Genomic DNA, 20,990 nt, shown 5'->3' on the forward strand with positions numbered 1-20,990 from the left:
TTTTCCTGATAAATGAGATTCATGGGCCATGAAAGTAAGTCCATGCACTGCCCAGAAATATGTAAATGTTGCTCAGCCAAGCTCCCCGTGCCATGTGGCTGGTATAAATGCTAATCCCAAATGAAAGTCCCTAGAAATTTGAAATCCAGAGCAGTGATAACAGGCGAAAAAAGGAAACACCTGATTAAAAAGAAAAAGGATATGAATTTTAATGTAGTCAACTTAAACGTTAGTCTCTATAGAAAGCACCAGAAACTGATGTGGGTAGTATGTTTCCAATATCAGGAACCAACACTTAATTTTCAGTCTCTAGAAACTACATCAGTAGTTTTTGATCTGTCTCAATAAACATATCTGATAACTCAAACCTACCTTCAGTTCCATGAATTCTTTACTTTCACGCCATCAGATGCCTCCTTCAGTTTCCAAATCCTTCTCCGCCTTCATCAGATGGAAAGTGCCTGACTTCAGCAGTTCCTTTTAACCTCAACTTCCCTTACCCAGTCCTGGATCTCGCTCTTGCTTTCCTCGGGATACACTCTTGCCCGGGAGCTGCTGGAGCAAATCACCTTTTACTCAAAGAGCCTCAGCAACAGCTGCACCTGGGGGCCTGTGGGAAAGTTGGAGCTCAGGCTGCCCCAGGCCCACTGAATCAGGATCTGTATTCTAACAAGATCCCCAGCTGATTTCTTTGCACATTAAAATTAGCAAGTGTCAACACAAAACTCCAGCTACTTCTGGAAACACCAGGCAGATGTCCCCAGGCAGCATGAGTCCCATTTCCTGAAGGGCTTTATCAAACTTGACACTCTCTTTGGAAATCCACCCATTTTGCTTTCCCTTCCTGACTGTAGGGTAAAGAAAATGTCAGGCTTTTCTGCCCTTCCGCCATCAGGATAGATGATGGATCCTTGTCCTGAATGCATGCCTGATGGCGGGCACCTGGAGTAGGGTGTGGGCATAGGTAGATGGGATTCAGCTGAGCTAAGACTGTGCTTTTTAAGGGCGGCGTCACGGGGACGCCAGCAGCAGCAGTAGAAGCCTAAGTGGAAGCCGAAGCCAAAGCCGAAAAGCAGCAGAACAAATGCCAGCGAGCCCAGATAGAGTGAAGACTTGCTGGGGGCTGGGAGGCCTGCCAGCTTGCCGGCCCCCCCCCCAGCACCCCTGCCTGCCATATGCCTGGTGAACCCCAATAAAAGACCTGCAAAAAACCACTGAGGACTCTGACTCCTCCTTTACCCGGTCTGCATGGGATCAGAAAACCTGCACTGTCTCCTGTCCTGCCCCTACACTGATTTACCAGTTAATGGCATTACCTCTTCCTTTAGTGAGGGGGAAAAAAAAAAGATGGGACAGCCTCAGGCAGAAGTCCTCCATTGTTCCCACTGCCTAAACCACCTTCTCAGTCAGCCTACCTCCTTCACAGAAGAGGCAGCTCTGGCTTATTTCGCTGAGCACGATCCCTTCCAGCTCCATCCATGTTGCTGCAAATTGCATGAGTTAGCCAGAAAGAAAAAGAAAAATCCTGGATGGTCTCACTGATAGCAGGAATTTAGAAAACCTAAATAAGGGACCAGGAAAAAGACTAACTATAATAAAGAAAAAAATCAAAATCAATAAGCAACTATAAACCAGAGACACACTGAGGGTTGAGGGGAGGAAGGATTAGGGTGAAAATAGGGGAGGGTGCAATTGTATGGGGAATATAACTGGCGTACAGGCCAGAGGTGGGCGTGTGTGTGTGAGAGGATTCACCAGAGACAGTGAGGAACAGAACAGGCAGATTGACCTAAATACACTGCTGAGGGGAGCAGCAGGTGAGACAGGAGAGGTCTGCTGCGCCATGTGGGTCCCCTCTCTGGCCCGGGACTGAACACATGTTTCAGTGGCTGCAAATAGCTTCATAGTGTAGCAGGGTGGTCCCCAGGAAAGGGGGAGGTTCCAGGTTTCCTGCCCTACCCAAAAGGAGGGTGGAGCTGAGCAGAGAGAGAAGCTGCAGAGAAGTCTGAGGAAGGAAGGAAGCAGGATGGAGCCAGAAGGAGACCTGGAGGAGGTACATGGAGCCGAGAGACATGTGAAGAATCTACACTTGCCTTTTGGTCGGGCACTGGTTGACACGGATGTGGGTGAGACCCGTGGGGAGGTGACAATGGCGGTTTTTGTCTCGATTTTGATTTTGCTCTTTTCCTCCCAGACTTGTCTGGTTGTCTCTGATCCTTTTCTGTGGGTCCCCACTGGAAGGTGCTTTAGACTTGTGGCAGGCTTGGGGCCTTGCTCTGGGCCAATCCCGTTTGGGTGGACTTTTACCCACGAGGGGATGGGTAACTTTGGGTGCTTGATTTAGAAACTGTGTTCTTTGCCTTTCCTGTATTGTTTCCTAATTGTATTAAAGTTCCTTTTCATTAAAGTCTCATATGTTCTGTGTTGATGTGGCAGGTGGCAGAACCCATTTAGAGCAGGCAGGTTTGTGGGGTCTGGGGTGCCCCTCTCCCTGCCCTGTAACATTAGTGCTGTGACTTTACCCCTTGTGCCACCAGGGAGGCCCCTGTAGTCAGTTCTTTGTACCCTCAAAGACATCCTTATCCTCTCCCTCCTCCACCCAGGTTTCACTCCAACAACAGATGAATTTAATCTGTCAGGTTTGTTTATACATGTTTCTGCTTCTGCCTCAATTAATTCCTTTTTTTACCTTCCACTTTCATCCTCACCCTGTGGTCTCTAGTGCAATACTCACTGCTGTCTGGCCTCTCCCCTCATCATTCTGGGGACCCTCCTTTGCCTTATGAATCCAACCTCACTCTGCAGCCTTTGACCTTATCATGCTGTCCATGGCACCCTTCCCCCCCAGCTCCCTCTCTCCCCCACTAGTTTACTTTGAGGATAATTCTTCCTCTTGCTTTGAATTTCGATCCTTTGTTACTTCTTCTAAGACTCCTTTATAGACTCATTTTCCTTTACCTGCATCTCAAGACTGGTATTCCCTGGCTGCATGTTTGGCTTTTCCCTTTCTTATTCCTCCTTGCCTGAGCTCGCCCACTCTCAAGCCATTTGCAGTGACTCCCAGCCTGTGCCCACATCCCTCCAATGAACCTGTGCTCTTCGTTTGCTTTTGCGGCTCCACATAGAACTGAGACAGCGCGAATGCCGCATGTCCCAACAGATTTCATCTGTTCCTTCAATACCTCAATAGACTGTGAGCTACCGCTTGGCATTTGGGATACAAGGACTTACCTGAAGACTTGTGCTGTTTGAAAAGACGGTGAGTTGTGGGCAGTTTGTGCTGCGAATGACCACCCAAATGCTTAGACTTAGGCACTTCTCGGAACACTGTGCAAGGGCCTTTGAGCAGCCTCTCCCTCTCTCCCTAGTGTCCAAAACTTTCATCGTGGGGTGGTATGTAGAGACACTAAACAAACAGAAGATGTGTGTGTGCGGGGTGGGGAGTGGTGGTGAGGGGGCGCTTGGTAAGAGTAAGGACACTGGAACCAAGAGAGTGGGGGAAAGCGTGTTCCCTTATTTGCAGAGGTGGGAAAGGCCCTCTGAGCTGGCTTTGGGGTGCAAACCTGGAGAAAAGTAAGGCAGTTCCAGAATGAGGGATGAAGGAGGCAAGTGCAGAAGCCCAGAGGTAAAATGTGTTTGTGTGTCCAGAAGCAGCCAAGCTGCAGCAAGAACAATGGAAGCTGGGAGGCAGGAGGTAAGTGTAAAGAAGCAGCAGAGTCCTATGAGCCACTGGAAGGACTTCTTTTATACTTCGTGAAGTGGGGACCATTAGAGTTTTAGTGGGAGAGGGACATGTTTCGACTGGATTCTTACCCACCTGGACTCCACCCTCCCCAACCTGCTCCTCTAGTGTTTCCATCTCCGTGAAAGGCCCTCCCATTGTGTTGACTCTCATAGTTTGCACTCTCTTCCTTAAGGTTTAGAGACGCCCCACCAAAAAAAGGTTAAGAGACCCCCAATAAAATAGTTCAAAGTGTAAAACATACCCTCATTCTGAATAAGGGATCCTAGTTACTAATAGCTCACAGTCTATAATGTTCTGAACCATAATTGCAAATTTAATTTTACAAGACCAACAAGTAACAAAAGTACTTTGATTCTGAGGATTGTTTTCAGAGAAGAAAATATAGGCATTACTTTAGAATCAAGATAACAGAGGTCTTGAAGATAGTGGGCCTCTGTATTGTGAAAACATTTATCAGAAAGCAGTGAAGTTCTGAGTGTTCTGTTAGAGACCCAAGAGGTCTTTAACAAGAAGCACAAAAACCATCATTTAACAAAAGAGGAAACGAAAATTGGGAAAATGGAGTCCCGATCACACAGTTTGTAGAATAAGCCGGTTCCTGGCTCCTTGCTTCATCCACTTTAACATAATTCTGCATAAAAGCCAACCCTCAACAGGTGCACCTTCTGACAATCTTTGTTGACACAGCGAAAACCAAATCACCCTGCTGGTCTATTTTAGAGAGGACAGCAAGACAAGCTGATTGGGGTGGGGAGGGTGAGGCTGCTCACAGGGCCTTGGCACTGGGTTCAGAGCAGGGCTTAAGTCTAAGCAGTCGGGGTGGTCAAGTCACAACATGGAGCCTACCCACAGCTCGAAACCTCAAACAGCGCAGGCCTGCGGGTGAGGTTCATCACACCTAATTCTACAGTCCTTTCCTGGCTGAAGCATGTGATTTTTTTTTTCCTATTCAGTATGACATTTATTTTCTGTCAGTCCCAAAGGAAACCAGTGGTCTTTGCCCCTCTTCCAAGAGTATATATCCAGAATAATGCTTTAAATCCAAATTACTCACATGGCAGGAATGATGGGGGTGTGGGTGAGGGGCAGAAGTTTTGGAAACTTGCGTATACCAGGGAGACTGGTTATTCAAGAAATGTTAAAAATATCCCAGTGCATATTAAAAGAAGCACACCCAGGCATTATTTATCTAAATAACTCTTTTATCCCAGGCCCATATCTGGCATCACTAGTGATGCCTAATAAATGAATGTACTTGTCCCATCACGAATCCCTGAACTTCTGCACACAGTAACTTACATCATCATTATTAGGCAGGAGACAATGCCAGCCTAACTTTTTTTTTTCAAATTATGTTTATTGTGGTAAAGTTGGTTTGCATTGTTACATATTTGGGATTACGGGTTTAAACCTCAACAAATGTATATTTTCACACCCTGCCCATCACCTGTGTCCCAACAACCCTCCACCATGTTCCACGGGACCTCCTCCCTCTCCTGGTTGCCTCAGTTTTGCAGTTAAGATGTTAAGAGTTTATTATGGGTTTTGAGTGGGTCTTGGTTGTGTTTCTCTATATTCTACATATAAATGAGACCATCCGATATTTGTCTTTCTCCTTTTCACTTATCTTTTGAGGAGAGGAAGAGACAAAGAACTCTAGGTTCTTGGCTTTTGGTTTCTTGTCACCCCACTCTCCTTCTCCTGCCCCTCCTCCTCCGCTAAGGATCCTAGAGAAATGAGGATTTGAGAGAAAAGTTAGAGAATTCTATTTGGGACATTTAAGTGAATATCTCCACTGAAAGGGAGTTGTGTTTGGAACTCAGGACAGAGGCAGATAGAAGTTTGCAACATGCCAGCACAAGTCTGCTAGGTGAGGCCTGCTAGGTCTGCTAGGTGAGGTCCAGGAAGAGCATGCAAAGTGGGAAGAGGCTGCAAGGCAGGATGATCTGCTCAACTGCATTTCACCAACAGCTGAAAATTACAGAGAAGAATAGACCAATTGGGGAATAAGGATCAGTGGAGTGAGTGAGGCAGAAGTTGAAATGATTCAGCCTAGATACTAGGTTGAATGGGAAAGCTAGCAAAGTTATGAGCTGGTTGAAAGACTTAGGGATAAGGAAGAAGTCAGGAGGTTGGTGCAGCTAAAACACTTTTGTGTATTTGTGTAACCTTGAATCTGCACTTGACTTTTCTATCAAAATGTGCCCATCACATGTGCAACTGTGCCAAAGTATTACCTCTGCTTTTTGAGATGATAAATAAGCTTTTAGATTGACAGGTTAGGAGCACTCCTCAAAACACAGTGCCCAAACAAGTAACTCTCCCCAATAGTGGAAGTCAGATCATTTAAAAAAAAATAGGACAGAAGAGGGGATAAGACATACCAAAATATGGAAAAATCTATCTCCCTCATGACAAAATGAGTCAACACAAGTAAGTCCAACCTCTGTGGACTGGCTTTTATGTATCTAGGTGTATGGTTCCTTTCATCACAGGTCTTGCACAAAACTAGATGTTGCAAGATACACATTTCTGGCAACAGCAACAAGCAGAGAGGCCCCCTGCTCCCATAAACTCCACATTCTTCTTCCAGCTGCATGCCAGACCAACAATAACCAAACTATACTACTCCCTCAGGACAAGCAGGAATGTGAAAATAGAACAGAACTGAAATCTATTAAGATTCATATCCAGAGAAGTTTTTATGAGGCTAACAAAGGATGTTAGAAAAAACTAAGACCAACTCATAGCACAACCCCCATCTTTAAATTGCTTAGCGTTTGAATCGAAGTGCTTGAGTTAATTAGAATTTCCTTTTGGGGGAGGAGAACACAGTTCAACAAAGCTATTAGTTGTTTGAATATTGGAAGAGAAGCCCAGTAATATATCATGCTTTGAAGAAAAGTAATAAAACCCATTCATGATCCGAATCCTGAAAACCTCAAAACCCCAATTTATTTAATCGTGGGTTCTGTTCTTTAAAATGCTGTGAAGGGAATTAAGGTTGCTGGGGGAGGATGGGAATGGGGACAAAACTGGAAGGGGGCCTAAAGGCCTAAGGTAAAGGACTATGTGTGCTTTGATGGGGGTGGTGTGCTAATATACATCTGAGGAAGGGTGAACCTATTCACCTAAATTATGTACAGTGTTATAAACCAGTGTTAACTCAGTAGAGAAAATAAAGAAATAAATAAAATGCTGTGAAGACTGCAAAAAAGAGGGGGAAGAAATAAAACCATACTTTCTGCTCTTAAAAATTTATCTATTGGGGCTTCCCTGGTGGTGCAAGGGGTTAAGACACAGCCTGTGAAGCTGTCCGCAGCCTCTGCAGCACGAGTTCCATACACTTAGATACATAAAAGCCAGGGAGCTACCCACATGGCACAGCAGACCTCTCTCCTGACTCGCCCGCTGCTCCCCTTACCAGTGTACTTTGGTGGATCTGCCTGTTGTGTTCCCCACTCTGTCTCTGGTGAATCCTCTCACCCCCCACACCTCTGGCCTGTACCCCAGCTCTTGGATGCATAAATAAAATAAATCTTTAAAAAAAATTATATCTATCCTAGACATTTATCTGTATGTTTCAACCGTAAAGTCTTTAAAAAAGAGAATGTGATTTCTTTCAAAACTATTGTAGAAAATAAGATGACTTAACTTTTGGTACATTGAGAAGTTCCTGACCAACAGTTTGCCAGTGGTCAACTATTACACAATAAGCAAAATACCCAAATCTGAATGAAGCCTGCTTGTTGGAATTCCACTCTGCCTTGGTATAACAAGAGATCTTCTGTGTCATGTATGCACTGGTAGAGAGAGTGTTGTGATCTGAATGTTTGTGCCCCTTCTCACTTCCAAATTAGAAATGAAATTCTAATGCTGAATGTTATGGTCTTAGCAGGTGGGGCCTACCTAAGTCATGAGGGAAGAGACCTCATGAATGGGTTTAGAGACCTTATAAGAGTCTCCAGAGAGCTCCCTCCATCCACCCTGTGTGGACACTACTTGGGAAGACTGCCTCCAAGAAGAGTGACTTTAGCTGACCATGTTGGCATTGATTTCCAGTCTCCAGAACTGTGAGCAAAGAATTTCTGCTATTTATGAGTTACCCATTTTGTGATATTTTGTTATGGGGCTCAAATGAATAAGTTGGGGACAGCTAAGGACTACTTGGTCCAAGCAGAGAAAAGTTAACATCCTGGAAAGGAAGGTCTAAATTGTGTGTAGTGTTGGGAGGAGAAAGGGGTGGGAAATATATTTATTTCCCTATCTCCAGAATTGGTATACACTTGGTAAATGTTTCCATAAATTAACTGAACTAATTCTCATTCCCATTTTGTGGTTAACCTACTATGTGACTTAAGGCAAATGATTCTGCTTGTGCCTCAGTTTTTCCATCTGGAAGTGGGGAGATGACCCCTGCAACAAGTGGTTATAAACAAATTTATAAACTCTAAACTCTAAAGCTCTATACACATGAACAAATGGAGAACTAGAGTTGTCTCTTTTGTTTCTTATTTTTTTTTTTTTAAATATTTATTTATACAAGCACTGGGCACAGTCAGAAGTGCGGGAGGGTGAGAGAATTCACCAGAGCCAGAGCGGGGAACAGAACAGGCAGACTGACAAAGTTCACTGCTGAGGGGAGCAGCGGGCGCTGCAGGAGAGGTCTGTTGCAGGAGAGGTCTTTTGCGCCACATGGGACCCTTGCCGGGAGCCGGGAATCGAACCGGCGCTGCAGAGGCTGCGGGCAGCTTCGCAGCTCAGCGCTGAACTGCTGCGCCACCAGGGGAGGCCCTCTTTTGTTTCTTCTTATACTAGCAGATATTGAACTTTAAGTGTCTAAACCACTACCAATAGTCTTAGTGACTTCTGATCATAAAACTTCCTTGGTTTGTAAAAATACATATTCTTTCCCAGAGACTAAAGCTGATTTCACTATGAAATGTCTTTCTTGCTTAGAATTAAACATTATTGTTTTTAAAAACTTATTCACCATAATTTTATATAAGATGTGTCCAGTTCTGTCATGTCTTTGGCCCGTCTACTCTGTCAACTGACTTCAAAACAGACTTGTAGAACACAATCCCTCAACGAACTGAGTCTGTTTTTATGAATATGAGAACCATATTCATTTCTTAAAAAAGAAAAAAATGAGATCCTTGAAATATGTAACTTTTCTAAAACCTTTGGTAAATGTGCCTCCAATTACTGCACTTAATGCTTTCATTGTTTATTCAAACTGGATCACATCAACAATACAAACTTTTTGGGGACATTTTCTAATTCAAAAACAAAAGAGTTTCAATAATACTAGAATGAACTAGAGGAGGCCTCTGAAGAATACAATGGTCCTCATGTAAAAATAATCCTTAAAAATAACAAACCCACTATCAGGCATACAAAGAAAATGCACACTTCATCCATTCTTGTTGATTTCCACTTCAGCAGGGAATAATTTGCTTAGTGGTTGCTGTTGGGATTTTTCAGATTCTGCTGTAAGTGTTGTCTTTGTACTTAAGGGTGAGTTACATTTATTATTATCACATTGGCTGGAGGCAAATCTCTCCAGAAACAAGTAGTGAAACTTGGCTTAAAGCCCTTTGACCATGTAATTACTCTTTAAAGTTCCAATCTATACAATATCAACTTACAGTAGCAACATCATTCCAGCACACTGAGAGAAAAGTTAAATTTAGCTTATTGGCAAGAAGCCTACCACAGCTTAAATGAGACATACATGTTTTAAATAACTTTGAAATATAAGTTTACCCCACATTTCTTCCCAGTCTGCTTGGAACATGGGCAAGTTGACACTCAACCTACAATTAGAAAGTTTAGAGTGTGCAATCAGAAGAGCGAAAAGAGCTCCTAACTATGAACCAAAGAAATATGCATACTTCAGGCAATTATTCAAGAGTTAATTATCCAGAATGATTCAATATTAGCCAGAACAGATCTGGTGCAGAATCCAGAGTGAATTTGAACTAGGGGTTGATCTGATGAAAAAAATGTTTTAGCAAAATCACCTATCATGGTGGCAGTGATATGTGAAATGTCTTGGAAAGGGGTAATACCAGAGGCACAGAAACCACTTAGAAAAAGCTAAAGATTTAGATGATGTGGGATTAGCAAGAAATGGATAGAAGGTAGAAATACTTTTCAAGAAGTAATCAACAAGAATTACTTGATAGAGTTTCTTGACATGGATGGCATTATTCAAAGAGGTAGAAAAGGTGGGAGATGGAATCACTTGGAGATGAAATTTTAGTGTTGATGTGATGTGGAAATCTTCAGTGGAGATGAAGTGTTAAGTAAATGAGTCCTGGATTAATTTAATTTACTCTAGGAATCTAAAGTATGTGCAGTTTCTTCCCAGTGGTGCCTACTATGAATTAGGCAGTGATTCGTTTGAAAGAAGCAAACTCTTATATCCTTACACATTTACCTTCTGTTAATTAATACAAGTCAGGCATAAAATCTATTGCAGGCAGCTGAGACTTGATTTTATCTTTGAAACCTTATTTTCTTCTACAACGAACATTGTCTAAGTCCGATCAATATACATACAAGAAAGTTCAAACTTTGCCCCTGTTGGCAACTTGTCAGATCGTGGGCTTCACCTGTCTTGCATAATGCTGAGCTAATTACAGTCTGCATTATCTTTAAAACAGCACACAGAGGCCAGTGTATTGGAACGTGGGCTTTCTTGTAAACAGGCTGTAGCTCCAGAACTACCCAGCCTATATTTATCTATCAAGTTCTATTTTAATTTCACTTCCTCTTCAAAATTGCTGTCATCCTGCAAAGCCATATATCTACCCCAGATTATGAAAGTCCTTTCCAACTCTTGTGATATTTTGCTAATCTTTATGTTACTCGAAGATAAGCATTAAGATTACATTTTTAAAAAAGATTTATTTATTTTTATACAAGAACTGGGATACAGGCCAGAGGTGCGGGAGGGTGAGAGGATTCACCAGAGACAGAGAGAGAAACAGAACAGGCAGACTGACTGAAATACACTGCTGAGGGGAGCAGCAGCTGGTACAGGAAAGTCCTGCTGCGCCATGTGGGAATCCCCCTGGCCAGCTGGGAATCGAACCTGTGCTGCAGAGGCTGCGGACAGCTTCACAGCGCAGCGCTCAACCCGCTGCACCACTGGGGAGGCCCTACATTTTGTTTTTTAAGCAAGTAGTAAGTAGGAAACAAAGAAAGTAGGAAATGGTTTGTTTAAGGGTCTATATGTTTAGACTGACTAATAAGATGGAAATTGAAATTTAAAGAACATCTCAAACCAATTATATGTGTACACAGAATCTGGCTGATTTAATTTATATAAGTTAGTTTATCAAACCATATTTTAAAATTCTTGCTTAAATAATCTCTCCCCTGTGTTACTAGTCTTACGCTGTGGAGTGCTTGAAGTCTGGACTGGTATCCTCAATCCTATGGTAGGACTTGGCATAGAAGAGGTGTCCAGTAATGACAGACGGAGGAAGTGAGGGATGAAGTGCTCTGGTAAAGGTCACAATAAATGGTGGTATCTCTGAGATGTTACTAAATATAATATGGGACACTGGACTGAAGAGATATCTTAGGATGTGTTATGGGTATTTTAGTTCCAGTAAAAAAAATTTGCTAAGAGCTGCCTTTTCTTGACACTTGCCTGTTTTCTCTTAAAAACTTGGCAAAACCCAAAAGAAAACACCAAACTAGAGAAACCACTAAAACGTCAACAAAAGATTGGTTTGCTTCAAATTACAATGTACTCACATAATTATTATGCAACCATAAAATATAATGAAAAGCACATTATAATTCACAAACACTTAAATTACAAATCATTACATATAATGTAATTCTATTTTGAAGAGATACATAAATTTTAAAATGTGTCTTTCTTACATAAAGAAAAACACCAAAATCTAAACATTTGTCTCTGAGCAATGAGATTACAGGTGATTTTTAGTTTTTGCTCATCTGTATTTTAATTTTTTCTGTAGTGAATGTATATGATTAAATAATGTACATAATAATGGGTATTAGGCGATTCGTGGTAACATCATAGGCAGTAGAGCCCACTACTGTGGTATATGTGATGTTTGTTAATGTAAATGGTGTTAAGCAATACACGACTGTTAACCCTTCTGGGGGCTGTGCTAGAATTAGGGGTAACATAAAAAAGATAATTCATGGTTCCTGGCATTAAGAGGCTGCCATCTTGTATTTTTAAAAGCCGAGTTTTGTATTTGTAAATGGCAAACCGCAGAGGGTTCAAGGTGAAAATGGATGCAAAGGAATGGGTCAGAATACCATTTTTCTTTCTTTCTCCCCCTCTCTTTGGAAGTAAACTTGGTCTGCTCTAAGAGTTGACAAAAGAAAACCAGAAAAGTTATTTTCTGTTTCCATGACATTAATAAAAAAGCAGTGAGCACATGTACAATGACAACAAAACAAAATAACCCTGTAGTGAAATCTTTTTTTTTAAATTTTTTTTTTTATAGAGGCATGTTTTATTTATTTGTTTGTTTGTTTTGTTTATACAAGCACTGGGTACAGTCAGAAGCGCGGGAGGGTGAGAGAATTCACCAGAGCCAGAGCGGGGAGCAGAGCAGGCAGAAGGACCGAAGTACACTGCTGAGGGGAGCAGCGGGCGGCAGGAGAGGTCTGTGCGCCATGTGGGACCCTCCTCAGGTGGCCGGGGAGCAGCTGGGGATCAAACTGGCGCCGCAGAGGCTGCGGGCAGCTTCGCAACCCAGCGCTCAACCGCTGAGTCACCGGGGAGGCCCCATTAGTGAAATCTTAGCAAAAATGAGACCAGCTAGCAAGAGTAAAGGCTTCCAAAATATTAAGCACAGGACAAGGGGATGCTAACTTTTGTGATTTGGGGTCAATGTCCTAAATTCTTCAACCTTCAAATTCATCACAAAATGAGAGCATTAGGGTACAACTGCATTCCAAAATGTTTGTCTAAGAAAGAATCAGGGGGGCCTCCCTGGTGGCGCAGGTGTTAAAGACAGAGCTATCAAGCTATCGCCAGGCACTGCAGCACGAGGATCCTGGCCTGCCAGGGAGCAACCCGCACCGCGCAGCAGACCTCTCCTGTCTCGCCTCCTGTCTCGCCTCCTGTTTCGCCCTCAGCAGTGTATTTCAGTAGATCTGCCTGTTTTGCTCCCCACTCTCTCTGGTGAATTCTCTCACCCCTTGCAACTCTGGTCTACACCCAAGTTCTTGTATGCATAAATAAATAAAAATCTTTAAAAAAAAAAAAAGAATCAGGGACTTGTTGATAAATCAAATTCCCTACCTTAACCTAAGGATTTTGGCTTAAAACCTTGTGCACATGGATAGGGAATTTGCAACCCAAGTAAACCTCTTGGGTGGAGTGATCTAAGATCCTTGGCTCTAAGGCATCACCATCACAAAAGGGAAATAGCAGGAAACTTAAACATACAGCTTGTAATTTCTTTTCTTCCTGTTTCTACTTGTGTATTTCCATTGTGTACAGTCACAAATACTTTAATGTAGGAATTACTTCACAAATACTATAATTTAATCTATATGCAATCCCTTCTGCAATGAGTCAAGTCAAAATTACACTTTTATCAGAAAATGAGGCCTAAACATAACACTGCATTCAAACCATGAAAAATAATTAACTTGCACTTACAAAACAAAATGGAAAGTTTCCCACAAAATACCATGATTTATAATTTACAATGTAGAGAGTGCAGTCTGAGAAACCAAAAGCAGAACATTTCCGTTCTCCCACTGAAAATGAGCTTTAGAACTCATGATTACTGAATATGCACACATATTGGTTAAGTAGGCAGCCTCCCTGTGCATCTGGGGTTGGCTTGGAAGCACTCATGGAGAAATGGAGAGAGAGAGGAGGTGAAGCACTCTGCCCTGAGCTGGAGGATCAGGCAGAACGTCCTAGAGTAGACCTACACACCCACATATATAGACGAGAAAAAGATGGTACCTAGGTTTACACTTGATTTTTTATTTTGGCAATCCCTCTGCCAGCTGGCATTTTCAGGCAGATGGGATTTTATCAATAAACATACCGTATTTTGCCTTACTGGGAAAGGTGCATGACTTTACTGCATGACCATTCAGAGCTAACTCCTTATCCTGGGAGTCGATTTAAATCCATCTGAATAGAGTCACTCTTCTCTTCAACCATGAATTTTTTGAAATTGAACTATTTCATGATTTATTGTACAAAGTTCTCCTGCCATCACCCCCCACCCCAGCATTTAATCTGTTTCAAATTTAGGTTTACAAGTACAAGAGCTTTGATGGTTCCATATTTATTAGTAAAGATCAAAGACACTCTTTGCTTTTTCAGTCTTTTATATCTGCGAGGGATGACATAACATTTCAGATGACAGTCTTTCTTTCCTCCAAAGAATTCAGCAAGTGAATGCTTTTATTTTTTTAGCATTTTTCTCCCAAGTCTCAACTTTCCAAATTACTAACATGCTGCCATTACATGCAGAATTTCATTCAATGTTATATTTCAAGAACACCAAGAGTTTAACATGCCATTCTTTATTTTCACCAGATACTGCTTTGTCCCTTTTCTTCCCACACATCCCTTTGCCTAAAAAGACTAGCTTCAGGAGCTGCCTGCAGCCTGTGCGGCACCGGTTCGATCCCCGGCTGCCCCCCGGCCACCGGAAGAGGGTCCCATGGCGCGCAGACCTCTCCTGCCACCCGCTGCTCCCCTCAGCAGTGTACTTCGGTCCTTCTGCCTGCTCTGCTCCCCGCTCTGGCTCTGGTGAATTCTCTCACCCTCCCGCGCTTCTGACTGTACCCGGTGCTTGTATAAATAAATAAATAAATCTTTAAAAAAAAATTAAAAAAAAAAAAAAAAAAAAAAGACTAGCTTCAGGGATTATAAAAAGGTTTAAGTCAAAGGTTGTTATCTTCCTAAATAGATCTTATAGAGAAGATGGCTTTTTGCTGTGTTGGGTAGTTTCTGACAAAGGATCATCAACATATTTTAAAAATAGACCACATGTGGTGAGAAATATATGAAAGACAGAAGACTGCTGTCCAGAATGCATAACCACCTAAAAATCAGTAAGAAAAGGACAAAGAACCCAAATAGAAGAGGAACAAAATATCTGGATAGTAACAGAACAGGGTAGCCAAATGACCAGCAAATGTGAGAGGATACTCAAACTCACCAGTAATCAATCAAGACATTACAAAGTAAGAAATAATATTTCACACAACCATAATGGCAAAAATGATGAAGTGTAACAATACTACGTGTAAGACAGGAAGTAGAGAAACTGGATTTGAGTAAATTGCCAATAGCACTCAAAGTTGGTACTGAAAATCTTAGAGAACAGACAATATATTTGAAAAGGTACCTAGTTGGTGAGTCAGCAATTCTACTTCAAGGAATATATCCAAGAGAAGCTGCACTTATCTACAAGGAGATACAGATAGCATTGGTTGTAGTGGTAGAACTGCTTGTAATAAACATTGAGAATAAGTCAAAATTCATCAGGTTGGTAAGGGAGACTAAATTGTGGTACTATTAAAAGATGGAATCTATGTAGCAGTTAAGATAGTTAAGCTCTTTATTTATAAATATGGATACAGAAAATGACTGGAAAAACAAATTGTAGCTCATTTTGTATTATTGATACTATTTATGTAGATTTAAAATGATTTCAATCAATACCGTGTGTTATATATGTATACAGTAAAAAACCATGAATTAAACTCTAAAATCTTATTATTTCCTCTGGGGGAGGAAGACGGAGGAATAGGAATCAAAGAGAGTCTCAAGACTTTACCTTCTTCAAGTGTTGTTTTGATTTCCATTAGCAGATGAAGCAAATAAAATAGAATGGTAATATATTATACTTTTGATACAATTCTTTGTACTTCCAATCTTTATTTAAAAATAATTCAAACTAAAATATTAAGTAATAACAGAGAATACATGGAAAAAACAACCTGGTATGACAACAGTCCTTTCAAATTGTGAGAGTGTGGTGGTAGGGCCACCACAGAGTTAGTTTTACAGAATGCAATGGTGATATTAACAAAGAATATTGAGAATTATTCATTATAAGGATTAAAGGTAGCTACAAGAATTGAGTATATTTGTCTCAGAAAATTCAAAGAAGTAGGGACAAGAAAGTTACAAATCATAAAAATAAAATTATATAAAAAATTGTTCTAGGGCCTCCCCAGTGGCGCAGCAGTTGAGCGCTGGGTTGCGAAGCTGCCTGCAGCCTCTGCAGCACTGTATCAATCCCTGGCTGCTCCCCGGCCACTGGAGGAGGGTCCCGCATGGCGCGCAGACCTCTCCTGCCGCCCGCTGCTCCCCTCAGCAGTGTGCTTCGGTCCTTCTGCCTGCTCTGCTCCCCGCTCTGGGTCTGGTGAATTCTCTCACTCTCCTGCCCTTTTGCCTGTACCCAGTGCTTGTATAAATAAATAAATCTTAAAAAAAAAAAAATTGGTCTGTCTCCTGCATTTTGTATTTCATAACAGAAGTGACACCTACAATCTTAGGTAACTTACTGATGAATTCAAAGTTCCTGAAAATTCAAAGACCACCTATCTAAAAGCTATTCAACCTGTCAAATTATAAATTAACTTGAAACTCGGCAGATATATACACAAATAAAATAGTAAATTCCTGTAGGGAGTTGCAAATTCTAGTTATGTACAGGCAAATAACTTTTGAGTTAAGTGACTAGGTAAAAATGAACTAATGAATAAACAAAACCGTGTAATCCATTTACATAGTCTATCTTTGATTTTTACAATCTTCATAGAATGGGACCAGAGTATTTCTCAAAGAACAGAAGTACAAGTATTACAATAAATGGTAACTAACACTAGGTGTCAGCACTGGAGCTAAGAGCAAGGGGTTTACATTCCCCAGAACCTCCATAATAGGGAATACAGGCCCTGTGATTGTTTTGTTTTTTAAAAGATTTTATTTTTGTGTAGAAGAAGAGGTGTAGATGCGGTGGGTGAGAGGATTGACCAGAGACAGAGTGAGGAGCAGAATAGGCAGACTGACTGAAATACACTGCTGAGGGGAGCAGTGGGCTAGACAGGTCTGCTGCACCATGTGGGTTAGCTCCCTGGCTGGGGATCAGGCCATAGCAGTGATAGCGCTGAGACTTAACCCAGAGGCCACCAGGAAGACACTCCTACCTCCCAGGGCCGTGTTAAAAGGAAGAAAAGCTATTAGTCAGGTTAACTGCTGCCATTATGCACACAGTGTTGTTACATTATCCAATTTTTCAAAATAAGTTGAAATGCAGATTTTTTTGTTGACTCTACCAACAGTTTTGTTGGTTCAAAGTCTGGTGACAGCCCAAAATGTGAACTATCGTGCACGCAACAGAATGTTACCCACCTGGGAAAAAGATGAGGAAGCGCTTAAAAGACTGACATAGAATGATCTCTATGACACTAAGTTTAAAAAAGGCAAGGCATAAGACTGATAATCCAAATTACCCATCTGGGCTTTAGTGATCAGGTTTTATTTTAGCTTTTCAGAGGCCCTTTCTGCCTTATCTATGAATTTCTAATCGCTGCTACAATTTTGTTGATCTCAGATCAAGCCTTCAGAAAATTAAGAGAGCAGGGTTTCAATTGGAGTCTATTTTCACTCGTGGGGATTAATCAATACAAAATGGCTATTATACACAAAAGGCAGTAAAATACTGGCTCCCAGTTAGCCTCTCTGTTTCATCAACTATAAAATGGAGACAATATACATTACCACAATGCCACTATAATCAAATGAGAAGCTGAAGTAATTGGTACTTATTAGATACTCAAAAGGTGATTGTTATTAGTTTAGATCCATTCTAAATCTCTTACCAGAAATAAAGAATTGTTTTGGTCAATAAAATGGACGTGACTGAAAACATGCTAAGTGGAATTAAGACAATCATGACTTTTTAGTCTACTCTTACTCCTCCCCAAAGAGGCAGGAATGACATCTGGATTAGAATTATTAGCTTATAATAGGGTATTTACATGAATAATAAAACCGTACGTAATTTATTGTCTTGTAGAAGAAAACAATGTTTGAAGACACAAATACCAAAGCATACATATCTATCATCAAATTACATTTATTCAGAAAAGCTTAACTAGTTAGAAAAATCATTGGCTCTAGTATCAGTATTTACTATATTCTCAACTGGAACATCACTATCAAAGTATATTCATAAAACATCTACTAAAAACAGCAATCCACATACAGGTCTACAACTCTATAACCTGCAGCTGAAGAAGACTGAGAAGTATAAACAAATCTTATCTACATCATTAATCCACTCAATGGCTTAGACAGGTCATTTAACTTCTCTGGGCTTGAATTTCCTCAGTGAAGTCAGAAGTCTGGGTTAAATTATCTCTGACAAACTTTCCTAGCCAAAAAGTCCATAATAAAGTGTTCATTAGCCCTCCCTTAATCTAAGACACCTTTCTTTGTAAAGTGATGGAAACATCAGATGACACATCATGTTCATCTTGAGAATGTGATTTCTAAAAGGAATGCCTTAAAAAAAATTCTAACAAAAAGTGGGCTATAAAATTCATGATAGGATCTTACCTGAAACCAAGGTATAAATACTTTTTCAACAACAAGCAGTGACTGTAGAGGGCTAATCAATCAGAACATGGTTCAAGAACTTGGGGTAGTTATTCCCCCGGTTCTTAGCATTCACCCTTTCACAACAGACTCATACTTTCAAACGAGGTCCTCAACAACTGTTCTGTAAAAATGTACCTAACTTGGATGTCAGTTTATTGAGGGGTGGGGGTCTATACTATCAGTCCTGCTTTGCTTACCTTTACCTTGTTGGTTTACTGTCACTTTGCTTTCTACATTATTGAAAATTGTTTTGTCCTATGAGTTTTTTTTTTTTTTAAAGATTTATTTATTTATACAAGCACTGGGTACAGTCAGATGCGCAGGAGGGTGAGAGAATTCACCAGAGCCAGAGTGGGAAACAGAACAGACAGACTGATGAAATACACTGCTGAGGGTTGCAGTGGGCACCACAGGAGAAGTCTGCGCGCCATGTGGGACCCTTGCTGGCAGCCGGGGATCGAACCGGCGCTGCAGAGGCTGTGGGCAGATTCGCAGCCCAGTGCTCAACTGCTGCGCCACCAGGGGAGGCCTGTGTCCTATGAGTTTCTGTACCATTTCCAAAATTTTTTGAATATAAAAAAAACTGTTAATAGTTATTGAGTAACCTAGGATTTGAAGTGCTCATGAAATACGTTTAAGAAAAGTGGGCAACTACTTTTTCTTTTAAACCAGTTCAACTGTATGAAAACACGGGGTGTCTGAATGCTAATCACTTTTCAGTACAAATTAGAATGTATCCTTTTCACAGATTAAGTATTCAGTTGAGTTCTCACATTTTTATTATCACCTTTATAAAACTGCTTGTAGCTCTTCAAGTTTCTTTTATGAGAGTTAGAAGGTTGGTCCAAGTGAATATCAAAACACTCACCGAGCCAATACTAGACACCTCAAGACAGGTAAGAGTCAAATCTCTCCAATTTAATATATTTGGCCAACAGACGATGCTATGAATAACTCAGTCACAATTCCAGAAAACTTTCTAATATTCAAGACATATTAATAACTTATGATGTACAAACTATTTAATTTGAAATGTAGCTTTTTAGGAAGAAAGTAATTCTCAACAGAGTTTGACTACAACTAAAACACAAATATAAGACCTTTGTTACAAGTTCTTGGCACATATTTTATAATACATCTAAATGTTCTGCTGAGTTTCCAGAATGAGAATCTCTAAGAAGGTATTTTTCTTGTTTGAAGAGTTGAGAATTCACTTTGCAGGACATCAGAAAGGCATTTAAAGGACACTGACTATGTCTTTTATAACACTGGCCTCTTCCCAGTGTTATCACAATGCTTTTTGCACACAGATGCTTAATAAATGTTCACTAGAGAGGTTACATGGAATACACACGCACACATCTTGACATAGCATATAAATACTGTACATACACTTACATAGTTTCAAAGACAAGAAAAGATATTTTATTCAATGAGGTAGATAAAAATATCCAAAAGAAAGGCATATTATGAAGTATCTACATATCATGGATTTATAATGTATTTTTGATTTTGTTTAATGTTGAATATTTTCATAACTCTATTCACTTTTCAATGTTTAGCATACTTATTAAAGAGATTTTTGTTTAGCCAAGTAACCACTAAAGATAAAGCAAAATAATTTTTTATTTTTTAAATGACTACTTATATACATCATAAAAATTTTCATGCATTATATAACTTATGAGATGCTACACTTTCACATTTATTAAAAATTAAGATCTCAGGAACTCTAATTCAATTACTTATGGAGAAATAAATGGCTGATCAGAAAATGTCAAATTACTAATTAAGATTTTATCATAATCATTAACAGCATTTAATCATGAATACTATCATTTTACTTTTAAAACTACATATCAGTCTTCAGATTAAAATCTCTTATTGGGGCAATAAAACTTTACTTCAAATTATAATCACATATGGAAGGGAGCTTTTAATTCAAGGTTTCATTATGGTCCATTGTACAAAGATAGATTTTCATGAGGGTTACATGATAGCTAGCAAAGGAAATATGCTAGCAGAGGGTAGTAAATGGCCAACTAAGCATGCACTGAACCTATAGACTACTATAGGATATGGTAAGGCTTTGATTATTGCCAGATTTTCTATAATGTTCAGGTTCTCAAAGATCACTGAATTTTATAATTATCTCCAAACAATTTTCTTCATGGTCATTTAAGCTTTGTCTAAACAGCTGGGTGTGTTGCCAAGCAACAACACCATCTCCTCTGCTTAACTCTGCTTCCAAAATAACTTCAGTGGCACCAGAAAAATCATGATAGGAGTGAAGAGTTTTATCTGTTGGAGAAAAGAAAAAATTAACACTTTGTTTTTGGTAATTTACAGAATGTAAAGTGATCGTTTTGGAGTGAATTTTATGTTTGATTTATAGGTGAAAATCAACCCTTAAAAATACAAATTATTTTTTATGGAGGAAATATGTCCTTTGAAACAAACAAAAGATCTTTCCCTTTCCATTTGTGTTTCACTATAAAAATCCTATGTCCTTCTACTACAATGAGGTTATACAGGTTTTAATTGTTTTTATTGCAACAGTATAAGTAAGTCTTGAGTATGAAAAACTCAAAA

General features: G+C 40.3%; 1 protein-coding gene across 4 annotated transcripts in view; it reads right to left on the reverse strand.

Moving 5' to 3' along the window:
- Window positions 1–20,329: 20,329 nt before the first annotated feature.
- Window positions 20,330–20,990, reverse strand: part of NGLY1 (N-glycanase 1) — a 39,871-nt gene continuing 39,210 nt past the window's right edge. For 3 of the 4 annotated variants that reach the window (XM_037525255.2, XM_037525264.2, XM_037525273.2), the window contains one exon: window positions 20,330–20,699. In XM_037525255.2, the coding sequence (XP_037381152.1) occupies window positions 20,524–20,699 (176 nt within the window). In that variant the 3' untranslated portion in view covers window positions 20,330–20,523. The remainder of the gene's footprint in view (window positions 20,700–20,990) is intronic. The other variant, XM_037525278.2, reaches the window with a different exon arrangement.

The sequence above is a fragment of the Talpa occidentalis genome, unplaced genomic scaffold, assembly GCF_014898055.3.
Source record: "Talpa occidentalis isolate TD23 unplaced genomic scaffold, MPIMG_talOcc4v2.1 talOcc4.10, whole genome shotgun sequence".
NCBI lineage: Eukaryota > Metazoa > Chordata > Mammalia > Eulipotyphla > Talpidae > Talpa > Talpa occidentalis.